Source organism: Panthera onca, chromosome D4 (genome assembly GCF_046562875.1).
Source record: "Panthera onca isolate mPanOnc1 chromosome D4, mPanOnc1 haplotype 2, whole genome shotgun sequence".
Lineage (NCBI taxonomy): Eukaryota > Metazoa > Chordata > Mammalia > Carnivora > Felidae > Panthera > Panthera onca.
Genome location: NC_138351.1, coordinates 86,642,127 through 86,659,063, shown reverse-complemented (window position 1 = coordinate 86,659,063; position 16,937 = coordinate 86,642,127). Strand labels below are relative to the sequence as shown.

The following is a 16,937-nucleotide window of genomic DNA, read 5'->3' as shown; positions in this document are numbered from 1 at the left end:
AAAGTAATTTGTAAAAGACTTGTGGGTCCATTAAAGTCACCAGAAGGAGAGATGTGGTGTTGTTGTTGTTGTTAATAAGATTTGATAACTAATGATCCAGGGGACTGAGCCCAAGGATGAAAGAGCCAGAAATGATGTCCAAGTGCCAAGAGTAAGCCCAGCTGACCACAAGAAGAAGTAAATCAGTAGATATTTGTGGCGAGGCCCAGTTCGTGGGAGGCCTGGTGTATGGAAGGGATGGGAAAACGTCCTTCTCAAACTGCATTTCACACAAAGAGGCCACGGCCTGATTTTCTGAGTCAAATCTTTATTTGGCAAACAAAGTTCCTTCCTGATAATGCAGCCACGTGAGAGGGGGTCCCCACCCAAAAGCATCTCCTCCAGAAAACGAGGAGCCGAGAGTCCCCCTCCTCTGCTGTTGCTTTTGTGGCAAGGTGGAGATGGCCTGTGGACGATGGACCACGGGGCAGCAAAGCCCCTCCAAGGAGTTCCCTCCTCCTGAGTCGCAGAGTGGTGGTGGGAATTGGACCCCGGGGCCGGGAACCTCTTACCCATGGTTCGCTGGGCCATAGAGAGCTGGGTAGGAAGGAGGGACCCCGGAGGACAAGGCTCCAAGGGGCTGTGGTCCTGCATTCCACCTCCCTGGGGACAGGCAGGGGCTCCAGGCTCTGGCTGAGGCCCAGCTTGGAGTCACAGGTGATTCCGTCTCCTCTGAAGCCCAAAGCCGGCCCTGCTAGGAGTGGCAGCCACTCATGAGAAGGGGTTGTCATCGCCCCTCAAAATGGGCTGTGATTTGCTCCAAAGTCTTTCCTTTGGTTTCAGGGACACAGGACAGAGTGAAAAGGACACTGAAGATGCAGAAGGCGGAGGCGAGCCAGAAGGCGCCGTAAGGCCTGAGAACCTCCTGGAAAGAGAGGAAGGGCCTCATGTAGACACAACAGGTCAGGAGCCCGCATGGACCCTGAGCTGAGGCCCTGGCCCCCTCCACCCACCCCCCCACCCAGGCTCAGGGGTGTGGAGGAGGGTCTGGCCCTGCCATCCGGAAACCTGCAACGAGCACCATACAAGGTGTGGACGTTGGGTGGCTGGGGAAGCTGGCAAAACTGTCATGAAGCGCCTCCCCCAAGGTCAGACCCCCACTGTCAAGTGACAGCTGGGCTCCCACCCCTGGTGTCTGCCTCCAGGGCCCCCAGACCTACTCTCTACACTGTGCTTTGGCCCTGCCCCCTGAGTTCCCTGCCCTCCAGAGGAGTCTCTTCTTGGTGCCACAGGGAGCAGGCTGCACTGGGGCAGTGTGAGCACGGAGGACACTCAGGACCCACTGGCATGGAAGGAAGAGGGAGCACTTCCCGTCACTCAGAGCCTGGTCACCCTCCCAGGACAGACCTGATGACCTCCCAGGTGCCAGGACCAGAGGCCCCTCCCTTGTCAGCTCCTTTCCCTCTGGGACCCGGTGACCCAGCACTCCCCGCCAAACTCTGGGACACTGTACACTCCTGGGTCACTGTTAGGTCCTTTACCGCCGCCCCCCCTCCTTTGTTGCTGGTCCCTCCGCACAGCTCCCAGTGAGTAATTTCCACCGCTAAGACTTTGCTCCGGTCTTCCCGATGTGTTCCCCAGCGCAGCCCGCCTGAGACCCAGGCCCTGCAGAGACTCCAGGCCAACCCCAGGCATCCATGCCTCTCCTGGCCTGCCCACCCCCACCCCCCACCCCTCCAGCCTCCCAGTGGTTTGTTCTCCTCCTGCTGTCTGCTGCCAGCCCAACCTCATCCACCCCGTCCACCCCGATCCGTCCACAGGGCACCCTGTCCACTGCGTTCATTGCTGTCTCTGGCTCCTCCAACAGGCCTGGACATGGTATGTACCAGGAGACCTGGGGGAGGGGGGGCGGACGGGAATGAATGCCTGGACAGGTGGCCTCTCTGCTCCAGAACCATCCTCCCCTATCAGCTGGCGAGCCCCGTGGCAGGGTCCAGGGCTGTGTCAGTCCATCTGTGCAAAAGTAGCAAAGTTTTAACATGAACTGACGCTCCCACAACCCTGAGGGGAAGGTGCTGTCACCCTCCTCCATCCTCAGCCAAGGAAGCTGGTTTAGAGAAGGTGAGCAGCACACCCCAGGCCACACAGTGGGAAGTGGCCGAGGTGGGGTTAGAGCCCAGGCTTGTCAACTCCAAAGCCAGAGTTCTTCCCGCACAGCCCTAGATCCTGGCCCATGTCCCCACTGTCCAGTGGTGGAACTGTATCCTGCTTTCCTTCTGCCGGAATGGCCTGAAGGCTCCTGAGTGGTCACAGCCTGTGTTCTGCACTTTTCCTGGCCCATCTGTCTTCCCTTCGTCCCTGACCAAGATGGCCGGTGTCCCAGGATGGTGGGGCCTCAGCCACTGGCCCTGAGTCTTCTGCAGTAAGGGTGATTCTAAAAAGCGCTCCCCACTGACTACGTGAGGAGGAGACCCTCAGGGCCTGCACTTACCATGACGCTGCTGAACTCTTTCGTCACCAGGAAGGCCATGAACCAGTTAGTGAGGACGCACACACCTGTGGCCAGGCCCTTGACGTGCAGAGGAAAGATCTCAGACATGAGGAGCCAGGGGATGGGCCCCCAGCCCACGGCGAAGCCTGTGGGAGCAAGACAGGCATCAGAAGCCCATAGGGCCGACCCCTTGGCTGGCCACAGACCCCCTGGGCCAAAGCCTCGCAGTTTCCAGTCAGGGCCCCCCAGCTCTGTGCTTTCCTGCAGCAATGTCTCAGGTCAGTCCCTCTACTTCTTAGTACCAGGCTTTTCTCTGTAGAATGGGGTCATGCCGGGGCCCGCTTGGAGGGCTGTTTGGGGAGTAAGTGAAAGGGGCAGAGAAGGGTTTAGCTCAGTGCCCGGGGCCTTGGTCAGAGCCATAAACGCAGGGGCGGGGGACCCGTGGGATGGGGAGGCCTGGACTGGCTGGGAGCCGCAAGAACCCGGCAGTGATGGAATGGCCCCACAGGCCCCCCGCCCAACCTCCCCACGGGCCCCCTCTCACCGGCGATGAAGAGGCACATGCTGCCCACTGCCAACCAGGCCAACCCCACACTGGCACTGGTGGGCTCCATGGAGATGGGTGTCGAGAGGTCCACGTGTGAGGAGTTGCTGGGGCCGCCCTGGGTCAGCTTGAAGTAGGCGCCGAAGGCACTGGTGCTGAACACCATGATCACACCTGCAGGCGGAAGGGGGCAGTGCGCAGGGCTCTGAGAGAAGCGGACGGCGGTCCGGGCACGGGGCACTCAGGTTAGAGTCTCAGTGCAGTGTGGCCACAGTGATGCGGCCTGGGTTTCTCTGAGAGGGTGGTGAGTGGGACCCAGGAGCCCAGATCGGCAGCACCCAGCCCGGGCCGGCCCCAGCTTGGACCTCGAACCGGAGCCAACTCCAAGAAGCTCCTGGTGGCAGTGCCTTCCTGGACCGAGGAGCAGGAGTGGTAACTGTGACAGCAGCATGGGTTTCACTCCTGTGCAGATCATCTCTGGATCCTCACAATGGCCCATCGCCCCCATTTCATACAGGGAAAACTGAGGTTCAGAGGGGTGAAGTCACTTGCCCCAAAAGACCTCCAGCTTCTGAGTCACTTCTCCTGCTGGGTCCTCAGTTTCCTCATTGTAAACTGGGGCCCCGATGGCGCCTGCTTGGAGGCTCACTGCAAGGGTCTGTTAGTGCAGGCCTGGTCTGGAGCAAGCACTCAGTAAGGGCTCCCATGGATCTCGGCCTTGTTCTCAGGGGTGCTTGGCTGGCCTTTTCCTGTCTCAGTGTGGTGGCCTTGGCAAAGACCCTCCAGTCTGTGGTGGGGACCCTGGCCTGCGCCACCCCATTTTCAAAGGACCGAGCCCTTGCCCTCGGGCCTCACCTGACAAGGTCAGGAGCAGCCTCCGCCCAGCTTTGTCCATGATGAGGGCCGCCATGGCGGTGAACAGCACCTGGATGATGCCCACGATGACCGAGGCTAGGCTGCTCTCCTGGGGAGATGGGCCGAGGCGGGTCAGGCAAAGACCCCAGGACTAGGCCCCATCCACACAGCATCTGGATGAGGCAGGCCGGGGCGGAGGCCTCTTTACCTTGAACTTGGCCTCCTCAAAGATGGTCTCTGCATAGAACATGACAGCATTGATCCCTGACAGCTGCTGGAAGGCCATGAGTGAAACGCCGATGATGAAGGGCTTGTAGATGCTAGGAAGCCTCAGCTGGGCCAGGCGGAAGCCCTGCTCAGACAGAGGCCGGTGTCAGTGCGTCTCCCTACCCCCTCCCGAGGGGCCTGCTGGCTTTGAGCCCTTGTCCTAACGCCTGGTGGAGGGAGTGAGGCTCAGCTTCTTATCATCTGGGCCTCGGGTCCAAGACAGGTCTCCGCATCACTTTAGCCTCTCCATTTGTAAGGACCTCACCTCCCCATGCCCTTTCCTGATTTGCTGGGGGAACTACAAAGAGATTACATGGGCACATAGCCAGGGGTTCCAGAATCCTACCAGCCTCAGGCCTGGGCCTGTGCTGAGTGCCTCTCCTGGCACCACCAGGCACATGCTAGGACTCCCATCTTACAGATGAAGAAAGGAAGGCTTAAGGATGGGAAGGTCAGACAGCAGGTAAGTGGCAGAGACTCAGTCTTCTCCGCTGCCCTCCAGTATCCCATTTAAAAATCCAGTTCCTCAAGGTTGCGCCTGCGTTTCCTTCTGACCCACTGGGCCTTTCTCTTCCTGGGACAGTAAGATCAAGGCTAAGGCCCAGCCAAGTAGTGGGGCTCCAGCAGGCCTTTGCTTGCTCACACATAGGACAATGCCACCACTTGTGCCTCTCCTCCCCGTGTGTGTCTGCACAGCCTTGGGGACAGGCTGTGCTAGCCTCCCCTGGCTGCAAAGGGGCCATACCTCACTGTTTCCTCCCCACCCTGGCTCTGGATCCCAGCCCCTCACCTGGTGTTCGGCCCCGACAGGGGGCTCCTCCCAGGTCTGCTCAGAGCCCCACAGGAACTGCATAGCGGCCATGGCTTCCTGGCGCTTGTGCTGGGTCAGCAAGAAGCGTGGGGTCTCGGGCATGTAGCACATGAGCAGCAGCATGAAGGAGGCGGGCACACAACCCAGCACAGCCAGCCAGCGCCACTCCAGGACCCAGCCTGGTGGGGGGCAGGGGGTGGCGGTTTCAGATGTCAGTGCCGAGTGGGCCAGCCTGCACCTTATCAGGGAGCGCCTGCCCTCTCACCAACCCCCAGGACTCAGCTTAAAGGGTGGGGGCCTCACGACCTCTGTGTGGCTACTGCCCTTGCTCGCGTTTGTTACTAATACTGTTGTTACCATCTGTTGAGAAACATTGCGTAAACAACGCTGGTGGGCGCATTATGCTACATCTGCTCAGTGGATATTTACGTGGCAATCAAAAATGAATGAGGCACTTGTTTTGTCTAAAAGGGAGGGGTGGGAGAATAAATATGCATAGTCGTCATGCATGCACAGACTCTAGAAGGCCACAAGAAGCAGGCAAGTGGGCTCCTCTAGAGAGGAAGGGGGACAGAGTGGGAGAGACTTTTTTCCTGAACACCAGTGGATCAATATTCACAGAAATTGATCAATCAAAGTGCAGGTGATGATGAGGTAATTCTGTAGGCATATTGACACCCATGTGTCTGTCCCAAATGTCAATGTCTGTATTTGGCAGGGGCTTTGGCACATTGCGGGTCCCCAAAAGCAGCCAGACTGCTGGTAGGACTCTGAATTAGAGTCTGGATGCTAAGTGGGTAAAAATGAATGACCACACACCAGCATGTCGTCCACTCTGAAGAACCAGAGGGCACAGGCTCTGGGCCCTGCCACTGCCAGTCAGGTTCCTGAAGCCCCCATTCCTCGCTGGGTATAAGGCCATCCCTTGACAGTTCTCATGGGGCCTGCTACTTTTCATGTGTCGCTTAATTTAGTCCCTCAACAGCCTTGGGCTAGGTAGGGTTATCTCCACTTAAAGACAGGGGAAGCGAGGCTCCCTGGGGCAGTGTGACAGAGCCAGAAAGTGTCCCCTAATGTGGAACCATCAGGTATGAAGCCTCTTTCTACCCCAGTTCTAGCGAAAACATGTCTGCCTCCAGAAGCTTCCTCATGTTGACCCCAGCTCTGACCCTCGGGTTCCCTGGGACCCTCCTCCTTCACGCTGCAAATCTAGTACTAATATTTCTGAGAGACAGGCTTGGGCCCTCCAAACTCCTGGGCTGGAGTTTTTGGGGTGTCCCCCCACCCCCTTAAATTCTTAATTTGTTACTGCACAGTGACCCAACCAGTCAGCCCTCCCCACACCCTCGGAATGGGCTTCTGCCCTGGGAAGATGAGGACATCACCTTCTCCCACCCTCCCTGGGAGTTAGGCACAAGACCCACACATCCCAGGCGCTCAGGCAGGTGATCTGGGACCCTGGCACCTTGGGCACTGGCTGTGTGACCTTGGGCAAGCCCCTTGACCTCTATGAACTTCAGTTTCTACAGCTTCAAAATGGCCACCCAGCCATTAGCAGGGATCAAAAGAGATACCATGAAAACCATACCTGCCAGGTAGGCTAGGAGGATGCCTGTGACGACCATCAGCTGCACACAGGAGCCGAGCAGCCCCCGCACTGCAGGGTAGGCGATTTCAGAGATATACACCTGGTGGCAATGGAGAGAAAACTTTACTCGGTGCCCAAGAGTTCTTAAAACTGAAGAGCCTCAGCTATTCAGAGTTGAGGAGAACCTCAGTTGGGGCTGCTCCAAGCCAGGTGGGCCTCTGGTTGCAGGTCCCAGGTCGCCAAAGCCCTCCCCGTACCTCCCCACGTCTCCAAGTGATCAGCAGCAGGTGTTTTACAGGGGATTAAGGGTATATACGTGGCTGCTGTGTGTGTTTGTGGGGAGGTGGCACAGAGTTTTTCAAACTTTCATTTAATTGCATGACTAGCCTCAATAAATACAGCTTCTGATGCAGTAGGTCTAGGGTGGGCCTCAAGATTCTGCCTTTCAAACTTGCTTCAGATGACACCCAGGCTGCCGGTCCAAGGACCACACTCTGAGCAGTGCCCTTGGAACCAGAACTCTGCCTCAGTTGCTACCAGTGACTGCTACTGCTTTCTCTGGGCTCGGGGGCCAGAAAGGTCTTGCCCACACTTCTAGGTTATTCTATTACCTTATGCCGACGGCTAAGATGGGTGTGTTTTTGTCCAGTAACAAAACCCAAAACATGAAATCCAACTCCACTACTGCCTGCTGCCCAGAAAATGCGGGTAAAGGGAGTGGCAGGTGCAAAGGATGACCAGGGAGGACTCACATCACAGCCACTACTTTTAATGTCACCAGGTTGACGTGTGGGTAGTTGATCAAGCCCATAGCCAGCAGCAGTTCCCCGGTCACCCTACAATCCCAGCTGCCAGGGTCCAAGGCCTTCCAGGGCTATACATGCAGAGTCTCGGTCAGTCCCCACAACCAGTGCAGGAGGCAATGCCCCACTTTACAGGGGAGGAAACTGAGGCACAGAGAGGTGCTCGGCCCCAGTGAGTGGCAGAGCAGGCACTGTCAGCCTGGACAGTGGTGGCTCAGGAGATGGGGAGAGGAGAGATACAGCAGCCGGAGGACTAGCTCCTGAGTAGTGAAGGGGAGCAGCAGAGCCCAGCAGCCTTTGCTGCCAGGACAAACCAGAAGAGAATTTTCCTAAGCTGTATTCAATGGTCTGAATGACAATGGGAGATCTAAGATCTGCAGGCTTCTGTGACCATCCACAGATGGCATCTTATTTGTAGAGCAAGAGAGAGGCCTGGTGAAGTGGCACAGTCCTGGGTTCGAGTAATAAGTAGCTTTGCCACTGACTAGTTGTGGCTGGACAAAGGACTTCAGTTTTTGAAGCTCACTTCATCTGTAAACAAGGATAACGGCGGCTCCTTCCAAGGCCCGTTGCGGGGGTAAGGAAGATAAAGCTGGTAAGGGGAACGGTGCCAGGCACCCAGGAGGCCGCAGCCAGGGAGAAGCACGCTCCCAGGTCCGCTCCTTTTCTGTCCCAGGGCGCGAGGCTGGGGGACACTCACCGGAGCTACGAGCGAGGCAATACCGCAGGCCACGCCGGTTAGGAGGCGGCCCCCGAGCAGCATCCACACGTTCTGGGCCGCGGTGATGACTGCAAAGCCGACCACGAAGGGCAGGGTGCAGAGCAGAAGGCTTAGCTTGCGCCCGGCGCGGTCCACGAGCCAGCCGCCCAGCACGCCCCCCGCCGCGGCTCCCAGGGTCACGATGGCCTGAGGGCGAGGCGACCGCAGGATGAAGAGGGGACGCCAGGGAGCCTCAGCCCAACCTCGCCCTCAATCCCAGCCCCAGCAGCAGCCTCAGCGAAAAGGGGATGGGGGTCCCAGGCTGGCGGTCCGCGGGGGAGGGTGACCCCTGGCAGGAGAGCAGGGACGCACCCGGAGGAGGGTCTCAGTGCCCGCCCAAAGCAAGGTAAGGGCGGGGTCCCCTTGCGCGTGAGACGGGAGGAAGAGGGTCCCAGGCGGGCTGGAGGGTGAGCCCGAGGCCTCACCCCGAACCAGGAGGCGGCGGCGTCGTCGAGGCGCAGGGCCTGGGCCGCGGCGCGCCGCAGGCTCGGGATGGCGGGGGAGCTGTAGCCGAGCGCGAAGCCGAAGGTGAGCGGGCCCAGGGCGGCGGCGAAGGCGGCGAGGAAGACCCGGCGACTGAGAGGGGCGCTGCGGGGACAGGGCGGTTGGTGAGCGGCGCCGGCCTGGGCGCAGCAGAAGGGGCGAGGCCACTCCCTGGGCCTGAGTCGCCCCCCTACGCGCTCACCTGCCGCCGGGCGGCCCCAGGAGCGGCTGGGTCTCCTCCTGGTCCTCCGGCGTCATGTCTGCACCCAACGCCTGCTTGGTCAGCTCTGTTGCCTGAACTGTCACGGGTCCCGCGAGTGCAGCACGCACCCGCCTCTCACAGCAGAGCCGGCCAATGGGCGGGGAGGGTCTGCTCAGGGGCCGGATGGGAACGGCCAATGGGAACGCAAGGCGGGGTTAGCGTCTGCGCTAGGAGCCACCCCCCAAATCAAAGCCGACCAATGGGAGAAAAGAGCCGGTTGGTGTCGCTCACTGGAACCGCCCCCAGGACCTAGCTCGCCAATGTTTAGGTGGGGCGGAGTTTGTATCTGGGCCCGGACTATAACCATCCAATAGGAGTGTGGTGCGAACCCAGAGGCGGGATCAGAAAGCTGACTCAAGCTGAGCTGGCCAATGAAGGTGGAAGGCGGGGATTACATTTTCTCCTGGAGCCGCCTCTTAGTCTAGCTTCAACCAATGAGGCTAGCAGCAGGACGAAGGTGGAGCAGGTAGGTCGCGCACCCGACTTCCCGCCCCGACTCTGGGGAGCAGGCTGCCTGGGCTGCTCTGCAGTTCCTGCTCTGCGTTGACCGCTGCCCTGGGGCCTGGGTTGGAGGCACCCGGCCCAGATCAGCCCACTGGAACCGCAGGGAGGAATGTCTTCAAACGACTGTCTTGGGCCTCTTTCCTTTTGGAAGCTGGGCTGCTGGGGGCAGAGGCATGGCCCTGCGCGCTGCAATCCACCCCTGTGGAGGGTCACTACTCGGGGCCCCCAGATTGCTGACGGCTACCAGCCAACAACCACTAGGACCTCCAGGTGCTAAGGACCTGTGTTGGGCACGGTCCTCGGTTATGCGACTGATCTGGGCTTAAATGGTGAGCCTCAGGCTCCCGGTTAAGTTACATTCACTCCATAGGTCATCTTAACTCTTGAATCTTCATCTTACCACCTGCCATCTTCCAGTCTCTTGCCGATGTTAACAGCTAACCTCTTCGCATACGCACCCAAGTCACTGCTGGAGGTACGATGTCAGGGCTCTGAAGAATCTTGCCATGTGTACCTGGCAAATGCACACTCTGTATGGGGCAGCTGAGGTGCAGTGCTGTGTAATTCTTGCAAGAACCAGGGCTATGAGAGTAAGAGGTTTGGCTTCTAATCCCTCTCTGGGCCTCTGTTAACTCATCTGTAAGTGGGGATGACAATATCCACCTTCTGGGAAGATTTTGAGCAGAGGCAATGCACATAAAAGACCAAGCACACGTGAAGCACTCAAATGCTAGCCAGTATGACTATGAAAGTTGTTTGACCCAGTGCAGCCACCTGATTGTACTATCTTTGAAGACAGGCACCCGCCCCTCTATGCTTCCACAGCATCTTGTGCTCAAGTTATAAATTCTCTCAGCTCTTATCACTGCTTTGCGATCACTTGTTTACTTCCCTCCCTCCCTCAGTGGTATGACCTCCTCCTCCAGTGAGTGGGCCCTGGGTGCTTGCAGAGTGGATGAATACCTGAAACCCCATGGCAAACGGTGTACTCCGTAACTCAGCCAGTGGGGTGTGCAGAGAGGCTTACGTGGACAGGACACTCCAGTGAGCCCAGCTAGCACAGCCCTCTGAGCCACAGGCCCCTCCAAACCTCCTCCTGCCCTCTGGTCGGTGGTCTCCCTTCCCGTGTGCAGCATTCACTTCGTGGCCTCTGGAAGCAGATATTGCTGCCAGAGCAGCCGCCCTCCCCCCCCTTTTATAAGCGAAGCCCCATCGATCTGATTTGTAGGCTCAACCTCTTTCTTGCCCTTTCTGTATTCGCTCCTTGGATCCGTGACTCCTGGCAAATCTTGGGGCGGTTCTGACGCTGCCAATCTCTTTGGAAGAATGTTCTAAATCACCCTCGGCTTTTCTGTTCCCGGCCGAGAAGCAAGAAACTTCAGGCAAAAAGATGACAGAAAGAACACATAGACAAGCTCGGAAAGCTTACACATTAGTTTAACATGAAAAACACCAGCCAGATCCAATGGACACAAGGCACTCAGACTGACTCTGTATGGTGGATGGGAGAGTGAGCATAGCCCTGGGGTCAGAGAACTCACCAGTTTCATATCACTGCCCCCTCCTGAGCCTGTTTACTCATTTGACAAGCAATAATAGTGAAACCTAACTCACAAAACTTTTCATGAGGTTGAGACACAGCACGAGTGGACCACGAGGTACAAAAGGGCATAACAAAACAAAGATGAAGAACGGGCCAGCCGCTACCCCGAGAGATAACCTGGCTATATCCAGGAAGCACCGTCTGCGTTATTCTCACCTCTTGCCATCTGCTGAAGGGAACCACACAGCCTTCGCCGAGTCCACCATGTTGAGCCGTCTCTTGCACAAAGACCACTGTGGTGCAACAGACAGACAGGGTGCAAGGCCCACAAGAAGATAGGACCCAAACTTCTGTAAAGTCTGTCAGATCAAGGTCAGGTCAAACACAGCTCTCTGCTCTTCCAGGGAAGGCCTGCAGAAAAACCCTCAGAGATGCTCTAATGGGAGAATGACTTCACGTGTCTTTTGGTGGGTGATATAGGCAAGAAGAGAGCTAATACGACGGGATCTGTCAGACTCAAGCGAGGAGGTGAATTACCTTCTTCATACAGATGAAAATGTTTGCAGCGTCAGTGAAACTAGGTTTCCCCCTTTGATCTCCCCGCGGTTAGAGGCTGAGCTTTCACGGTTTCATTTGCTCTTGGTCAAGCCTGCATTTTCTTCTCACTTTGAGGAGGGGGGCCACAGAAGGCAGGTAAGGACAAGAGGGAGGACGATCACTTGATTCACGTGAAACGTGAGGAGGGGATCTGAGAGTAATTTTGATGACAAGGAGTGACTGTTGCCTGGCTATATGATTTCAGAGCAACAGCGAAACCAAACAAAATCATCTTAAGACTCTTAACGAGCTCCCACCCCTGGTATTCTTTGTGAGACACAAGGAGGAAGCAGGAACTTCTAAGAACTAACCATTCAGCCTTTCTCAAAAGTCTATAGGTGGGGACGCAGCTGGTGCCAATCACTGTGACCCGAAACAGCAACAGGGGCCAAAGGTGCAGAGAGAAAACTTATTTATAATAGGTTTTAAAAGCAATGGCTCTTCTTTATAAAAGAAACACATTATGTGACATAAATTAAAACCATAATGAAAAAATAATTTTTCCATCTAAGTATATAAAATATGAGAAGGTTGCAGTACATAAGAATGAACATTTTTGATTTATTCAAAGTTTCAATCTAAAACCTCGATGAAATCTACCACCTTTATTACAAGGGGACTGATGGTTCCCAAACAGAAAGAAACAAAGGTCAAGAAAGATGGCACCGGACATTGGAGAGACCCAAACCGGCCAGGTGTGCAGAAGGTTTGGTCCAGTAGATCATGGGTGGGCTAAAAGCCACATTTTGTCGAGAAACGCTGTCAGAACTGGTTGAAGAGTATAAACCTCCATAAGAAAACTAAAGATGGGAAACTCAGTCCCGACCCATCACTTCAGGTCGATAATGTCTTCGTCCGAGGAAGCTGTGAGCTGGAAGGGGCTCCTGCCCCACACCGGGCTGCCTTCTCTGTCCACCACAGGGTCCTGTTCGGAGCCCGTCGAGTAGTAGCGCCCCTCGGGGTTGGCTTCTGGAGCAGACGGACTTTCCAAGGAGCCCGATGTGATCCTGGAAGAGAAAAGTCACATAAAGGATCCCTGGAGAGCACTAGTGACCGGGGCCTCTTCTGTCAGGCAGTTTCCTGCTCCTTTGAGCTCATAAGCCTGCCTCTCCCCTTCCCTCCCCTGCCCCCCACCCCCTTACAGGGAAAGCTGGGACATGCAGGAGTCACCCCCGCAGAGGTTGGGGTCTGCAGTCAGCCAGCCATACTTCATGGGCTGTTGGGAGTTTTAAAGGCCAGTGGTGACACATAGGCGGTGTTTGTGAGGTGCTTTTTACCTTTCTAAAGGGCGAATCTGGATAGTGTCACTCTCTGCCTAAAACCCTCCTGGGGCTCCCCGCGGCCTGAAGATAAGGCTCAAACTTCTACCCACGGGACCACAGACCACAGGATCTGGCCCTGCTGACCCTTCTGCCTCCTCCCAACCCAACCCCATCCCCTCTCGATAGCTGCAAAACCAATTTGACCAAATTCAGTGAGTTTGTTCATTCAACAAGTCCTCATTTAGCCTATAAAAGCCCCCGCCGAGACTTTGGCCACTGAGCGGGCCATGTTGTGTCTGCCTCAGGGCCTTTGCCCCTGCCGTTCCCCTCATTCCTTCTAATTCAGTCAACGCTTGGCTCGATGCTACTTCCTCAGAGAAGCCCTCTTGAACCCTACCCACCCACCCCAATTTCACACCAGAAGGTGTGGTCCATGAAAGTTGGACTTGTCACGCAGGTAGGGGCTCAGTTTGTTAGATTAAAGCATCTGTGAGTGCTGCCCCCTCTTGGCCAGGCTAATGCTTCCTGTGTCTATGAGACCTGGCGCAGCCTTTCCTGGTGTTTGAGACCCTCCCTGCCCCAGGTGTGGGGCAGCTGGCACTCCTGATTCCTCTCCATCACCTTGCGAGCCCAGAATGCTGTAATTTCTGGAATGTTCTTGTTGGACTTCCTCCCTCCCTGGGCCTGTGGACCCCCAAGAGTGACCTTCATATCCCTAACACCCAGCTCAGTGTCAGGTGCTCTAAGAATGTGTGTTGAATGGATTAATGGAGTCTGGACATGTGCCCCCTTACTTTCCATACAGGAGCACACAGGATTGCTTGAGGGACACAGAGGCTCTCAGGGGACAAATTAGTGGGACTCAACAAATGTTCACTGACATGGGATGCGGAACTGCCATCCAGAAAGGCTGTACCCGTTTCTATTCCCACCAGAAGCACTGGAGAGGGCCTATTTTCTGTCACTCCCACTGAGCATTTTGGTTTAAAAAAATCTCTGTCTGGTGAGCTGGTGAGCAAAAAAAATAAAAAATAAATAAAAAAAAAATAAAAATTCTCATAATGTATTTTTATTTGTTGAATTGTGAGGATGTTCATTTGCATGGGTCCCTCCCTGGGCCAGCCGGGGGTCCTCAGAGAGGAGCTGGATGCTGACCATCTGCCTAATGGCATCATCAGTCAGCAGAAAGGGCCACTACCCTGAGCAGGGACAGCTGGGGACGGCCTCCTCCTATACCTGTCGCTGCTAGTTGATCTCGCTGTCCCTGGCTTGGGGCCTCCTTGGCTTTCTTCTAATTGCTTCCGGGCTTTTGATTTGGGCTTTGGCGCTCCTTCTGACTTGGGTCCACCTTCATCAGACAGGCCTGGATTACGGGGGAGAAGCACAGTTCAGAGCGTTATTCCCACAGGGCTGTCATGGAGACAGAAAGTGCCTTTTTGTTGTTGTTGCTGTTGGTGGTTGGATATTGGTCCATTATTGGGATAGAGGCAGGAAGGGCTTTATGATAAAGTATATATTTTAAAGTAATTGGTTTTCTTGTTGGTGGAAGGTTTTTTTTTTTTTCCTGATCATAAAGAATATATGTACAGAAAGAAAGAGAAAAACAAAGAAAGAAAGGAAAGTGAGGGACTCAGGAGGGTCTTAAAAAGGAGAGAAAATGTACAATCCTACCACTGCAAACTAGAATTCTACAATTCTGAGGCTCAATTTCAGAAAAGCACGGTGGTTTATAAAACAGCGGCTGGCAGATCAAGCTTTTGTAGGGAATAGTGGGTTAAAATAGCAACATGCACACTTTAAAAGCACAGTGGAAGGCACCCACTTCTCAAATTGACCCACAAAGCCTGCCCTGTCAGGTGGCCTGCATCCCCGCCCCTGCTCTCAGGAAACAGGACGGCAAGGCGGCGATGTGCCAAGGTGAACCGTCCTTGCAGTTTTAGGGCGTGCAGGTCCCAGTTAAGTTTCAAACCGGTTCTTACTGGTTTAGCACATCGTTTCCATTTTTCCTCACTTTGTTTTCATAATTGGGAACAAACGTGTTTATGGCAGTCTAGCCTCTGCACAACTCTCACGGTGATTTGTGCTTCTCTGGTCCGGCCTCCCATCTTGGTAACAGTGAAAGAGAAGGGCGTACCCAATACCTCATGTCTGTGCCATCCCCACAGACCTGCCCCCATGGTCTATGGGCTTCAAAAAGCAGTAACTGAACTGCACCACAAATAGTAAAAAAAAAAAAAAAAAAAAAGCATGGTAAATTTAGGGGCGCCTGGGTGGCTCAGTCGGTTAAGCATCTGACTTTGGCTCAGGTCATGATCTCACGGTTCTCGAGTTTAAGCCCCGCGGCAGGCTCTGTGCCGACAGCTCGGAGCCTGGAGCCTGCTTTGGATTCTGGGTCTCCCTCTCTCTCTCCCCCTCCCCCACTCATGCTCTGTCTCTCTCTCTCTCTCTCTCTCTCAAAAATAAGCATTGAAAAAAATTAGAAAAAAACATGGTAAATTTAAACTTCCAAATACACAAATATGTTATCTGAGAAATGCACATTATAAATCCTTCTAGACGCTTTCTAGAAAATCAGACATATACGGATACTTCTATCTTAAAAAATGGTGTCAGACTAGGTATACTGTTTCGCAAACTCCCTTTGCTGCCCTTGGCATGGTTTGGGTGGCCTCCCACACCAATAAATGCAGACGGACACATCGTGTCCATGAGATAACTGTACAGTATTCCTTGGTGTGGCTGCACTGTAATGTATTTATGACTCCTTTACTAAAGGGAAAGTTTCTTTTTTAACTCATGCTCTTTGAGGATGATTAGTATCCAAAGATGAAACCAGCTGGTCTATTTACGAACAGTGAAAACACAAAACCGGCACATCGTTACCCAGCAGCTCCCTGCGGGTCCTGCTCGCTATTTCTTTAATCTCCATGCGGGACAGGGACAGGGAGTGAGTGACCGGGATGGCAGCGATGCCGAGGCCGATGGACGTGGGCGGGGTGACGGCCTTGGAGACCAAAGGCGACTTCAGAGGTCGTTCGATGCTTCTGCCCACAAGGTTTCTGAGTGGGATCTTGTACAGATTTTTGGACTGAGTTTCACCTGAAATAGGATTTGGAAAAGAACATGAGAACTTTAAGAAAAGTCTGCACTGTTTACAAAAGGGGTGACTTCTGGTGCCTCAACCCAGTTGGCATGAAGGAAGAAATTATGCCACGTGCTGATCTCCCAGGCCTCGTTAGGGGCAACGGAGTGATGGAGCCTGACGGCCTCGGCTTTTAAGGGCATGGTTTTCCCAGGTACGTGGGCTAAAATGCACCCGCTACGGGCTCCGCTTGCCCAGGAGAGAAGAGCAGACGGGAGGGCAGACGGCTGCAGCACACTCAGCAGCACTGGCTGCCTGTTTGGGGAGCCCCGAGCTTCTCGGGGACAGGAGAGGTAACGACTGATGCGGTGAGCAGTCGGGAAAAGCGCGGCGCTCAGAGCGAAGCGGTAACCACGGCAAGGGCCTCTGGGATTCGTGAGCAAAGCCAGATGGAGCGAGAGCTGGGTGTGCTCAGCAGGTTTCAGGGCTCTATCCTTTAGGCCATAAAAACCTACCGTATCGTTAACATCCCCCAAGGAAAAACACCTTTGCTGTGGCAAGTTGGGACCTCCAGCCCTCAACACCCTCCTCCCCACTGAAACAGTTATTTTCATGGGACTTTTTGGCTTGTTATTACCAGCTTTCTTAAGAATGCAACCAAAGCATTCAGAATGCGAGGTGTTGTATTTTTTACAGTGTTCAACAGCGACTCTGTTAGGCAGGAATCGGATGTCGCTATTCGAGAATGAGCTGGAGAAATCAGATTGGATCAAAAATATCTATTAATAAGACAGTAAACATTGGACTTCACCTTCCCCCAGGGAAGAAGGAAACACTGGAGTCTCTCGGCCCGGGGGTGTCTGAGGAGAATTGTGGGCACTGGCCCCCTTGGAGCTGCCTCCGGACGAGACCTCATTCACGGCAGCGGCTGCTGTGAAGTATATATCCGACTAGAATAAAAGAGAAAGCATTATGGAGCTGCCTGGCTCCCCGTACCCATGACCCTCCTGTCGTCACGGCAGAGCCCGCAACGGTTCCTCGGCTCCGCTGCTACGTCCTCGGGGCCTGCGGTGCAGTGACATGCCTGGGCAGGGGACTTCCAGAGC

At 55.0% G+C, this 16,937-nt stretch overlaps 2 protein-coding genes across 10 annotated transcripts in view; both read right to left on the bottom strand.

The window, feature by feature from the left end:
* Positions 1–286: 286 nt before the first annotated feature.
* Positions 287–8,916, bottom strand: SLC2A8 (solute carrier family 2 member 8). 3 transcript variants are annotated; one of them, XM_060608621.3, is made up of 10 exons: positions 8,784–8,916; positions 8,524–8,686; positions 8,039–8,245; positions 6,536–6,635; positions 4,927–5,126; positions 4,078–4,221; positions 3,870–3,978; positions 3,015–3,188; positions 2,471–2,616; positions 287–904 (listed from the first exon to the last, which is right to left on the bottom strand). In XM_060608621.3, exons 1-10 carry the CDS (start codon positions 8,837–8,839, stop codon positions 767–769), a joined length of 1,437 nt encoding a protein of 478 aa, XP_060464604.3. In that variant the 5' UTR covers positions 8,840–8,916; the 3' UTR covers positions 287–766. The 3 variants fall into 3 exon arrangements, with proteins under 3 accessions (XP_060464604.3, XP_060464607.2, XP_060464605.3); XM_060608624.2 differs by lacking the exon at positions 2,471–2,616; XM_060608622.3 differs by lacking the exon at positions 8,524–8,686 and having other exon boundaries at positions 8,784–8,891.
* Positions 8,917–12,028: 3,112 nt separating this feature from the next.
* The window catches only part of GARNL3 (GTPase activating Rap/RanGAP domain like 3), a 150,043-nt gene continuing 145,134 nt past the window's right edge, over positions 12,029–16,937 (bottom strand). For all 7 annotated transcript variants that reach the window (XM_078436467.1, XM_078436465.1, XM_078436464.1 and 4 more), the window contains 4 exons: positions 16,643–16,781; positions 15,633–15,848; positions 13,986–14,112; positions 12,029–12,494 (listed from right to left, as the gene is read on the bottom strand). In XM_078436467.1, the coding sequence (XP_078292593.1) occupies positions 12,317–12,494; positions 13,986–14,112; positions 15,633–15,848; positions 16,643–16,781 (660 nt within the window). In that variant the 3' untranslated portion in view covers positions 12,029–12,316. The remainder of the gene's footprint in view (positions 12,495–13,985; positions 14,113–15,632; positions 15,849–16,642; positions 16,782–16,937) is intronic.

What these genes read in the sequence shown, in the direction of transcription:
- SLC2A8 (XM_060608621.3), bottom strand. Translation starts at nt 8,839, where the DNA reads ATGACGCCGGAGGACCAGGAGGAGACCCAGCCGCTCCTGGGGCCGCCC. An exon ending in TTGCCTCGCTCGTAGCTCCG is followed by an intron (nt 6,636 to 8,038) that starts GTGAGTGTCCCC and finishes CATTGCCACCAG; the next exon opens with GTGTATATCTCTGAAATCGC. An exon ending in AAGAGTTCAGCAGCGTCATG is followed by an intron (nt 905 to 2,470) that starts GTAAGTGCAGGC and finishes CTCTCTTTCCAG; the next exon opens with GAGGTTCTCAGGCCTTACGG.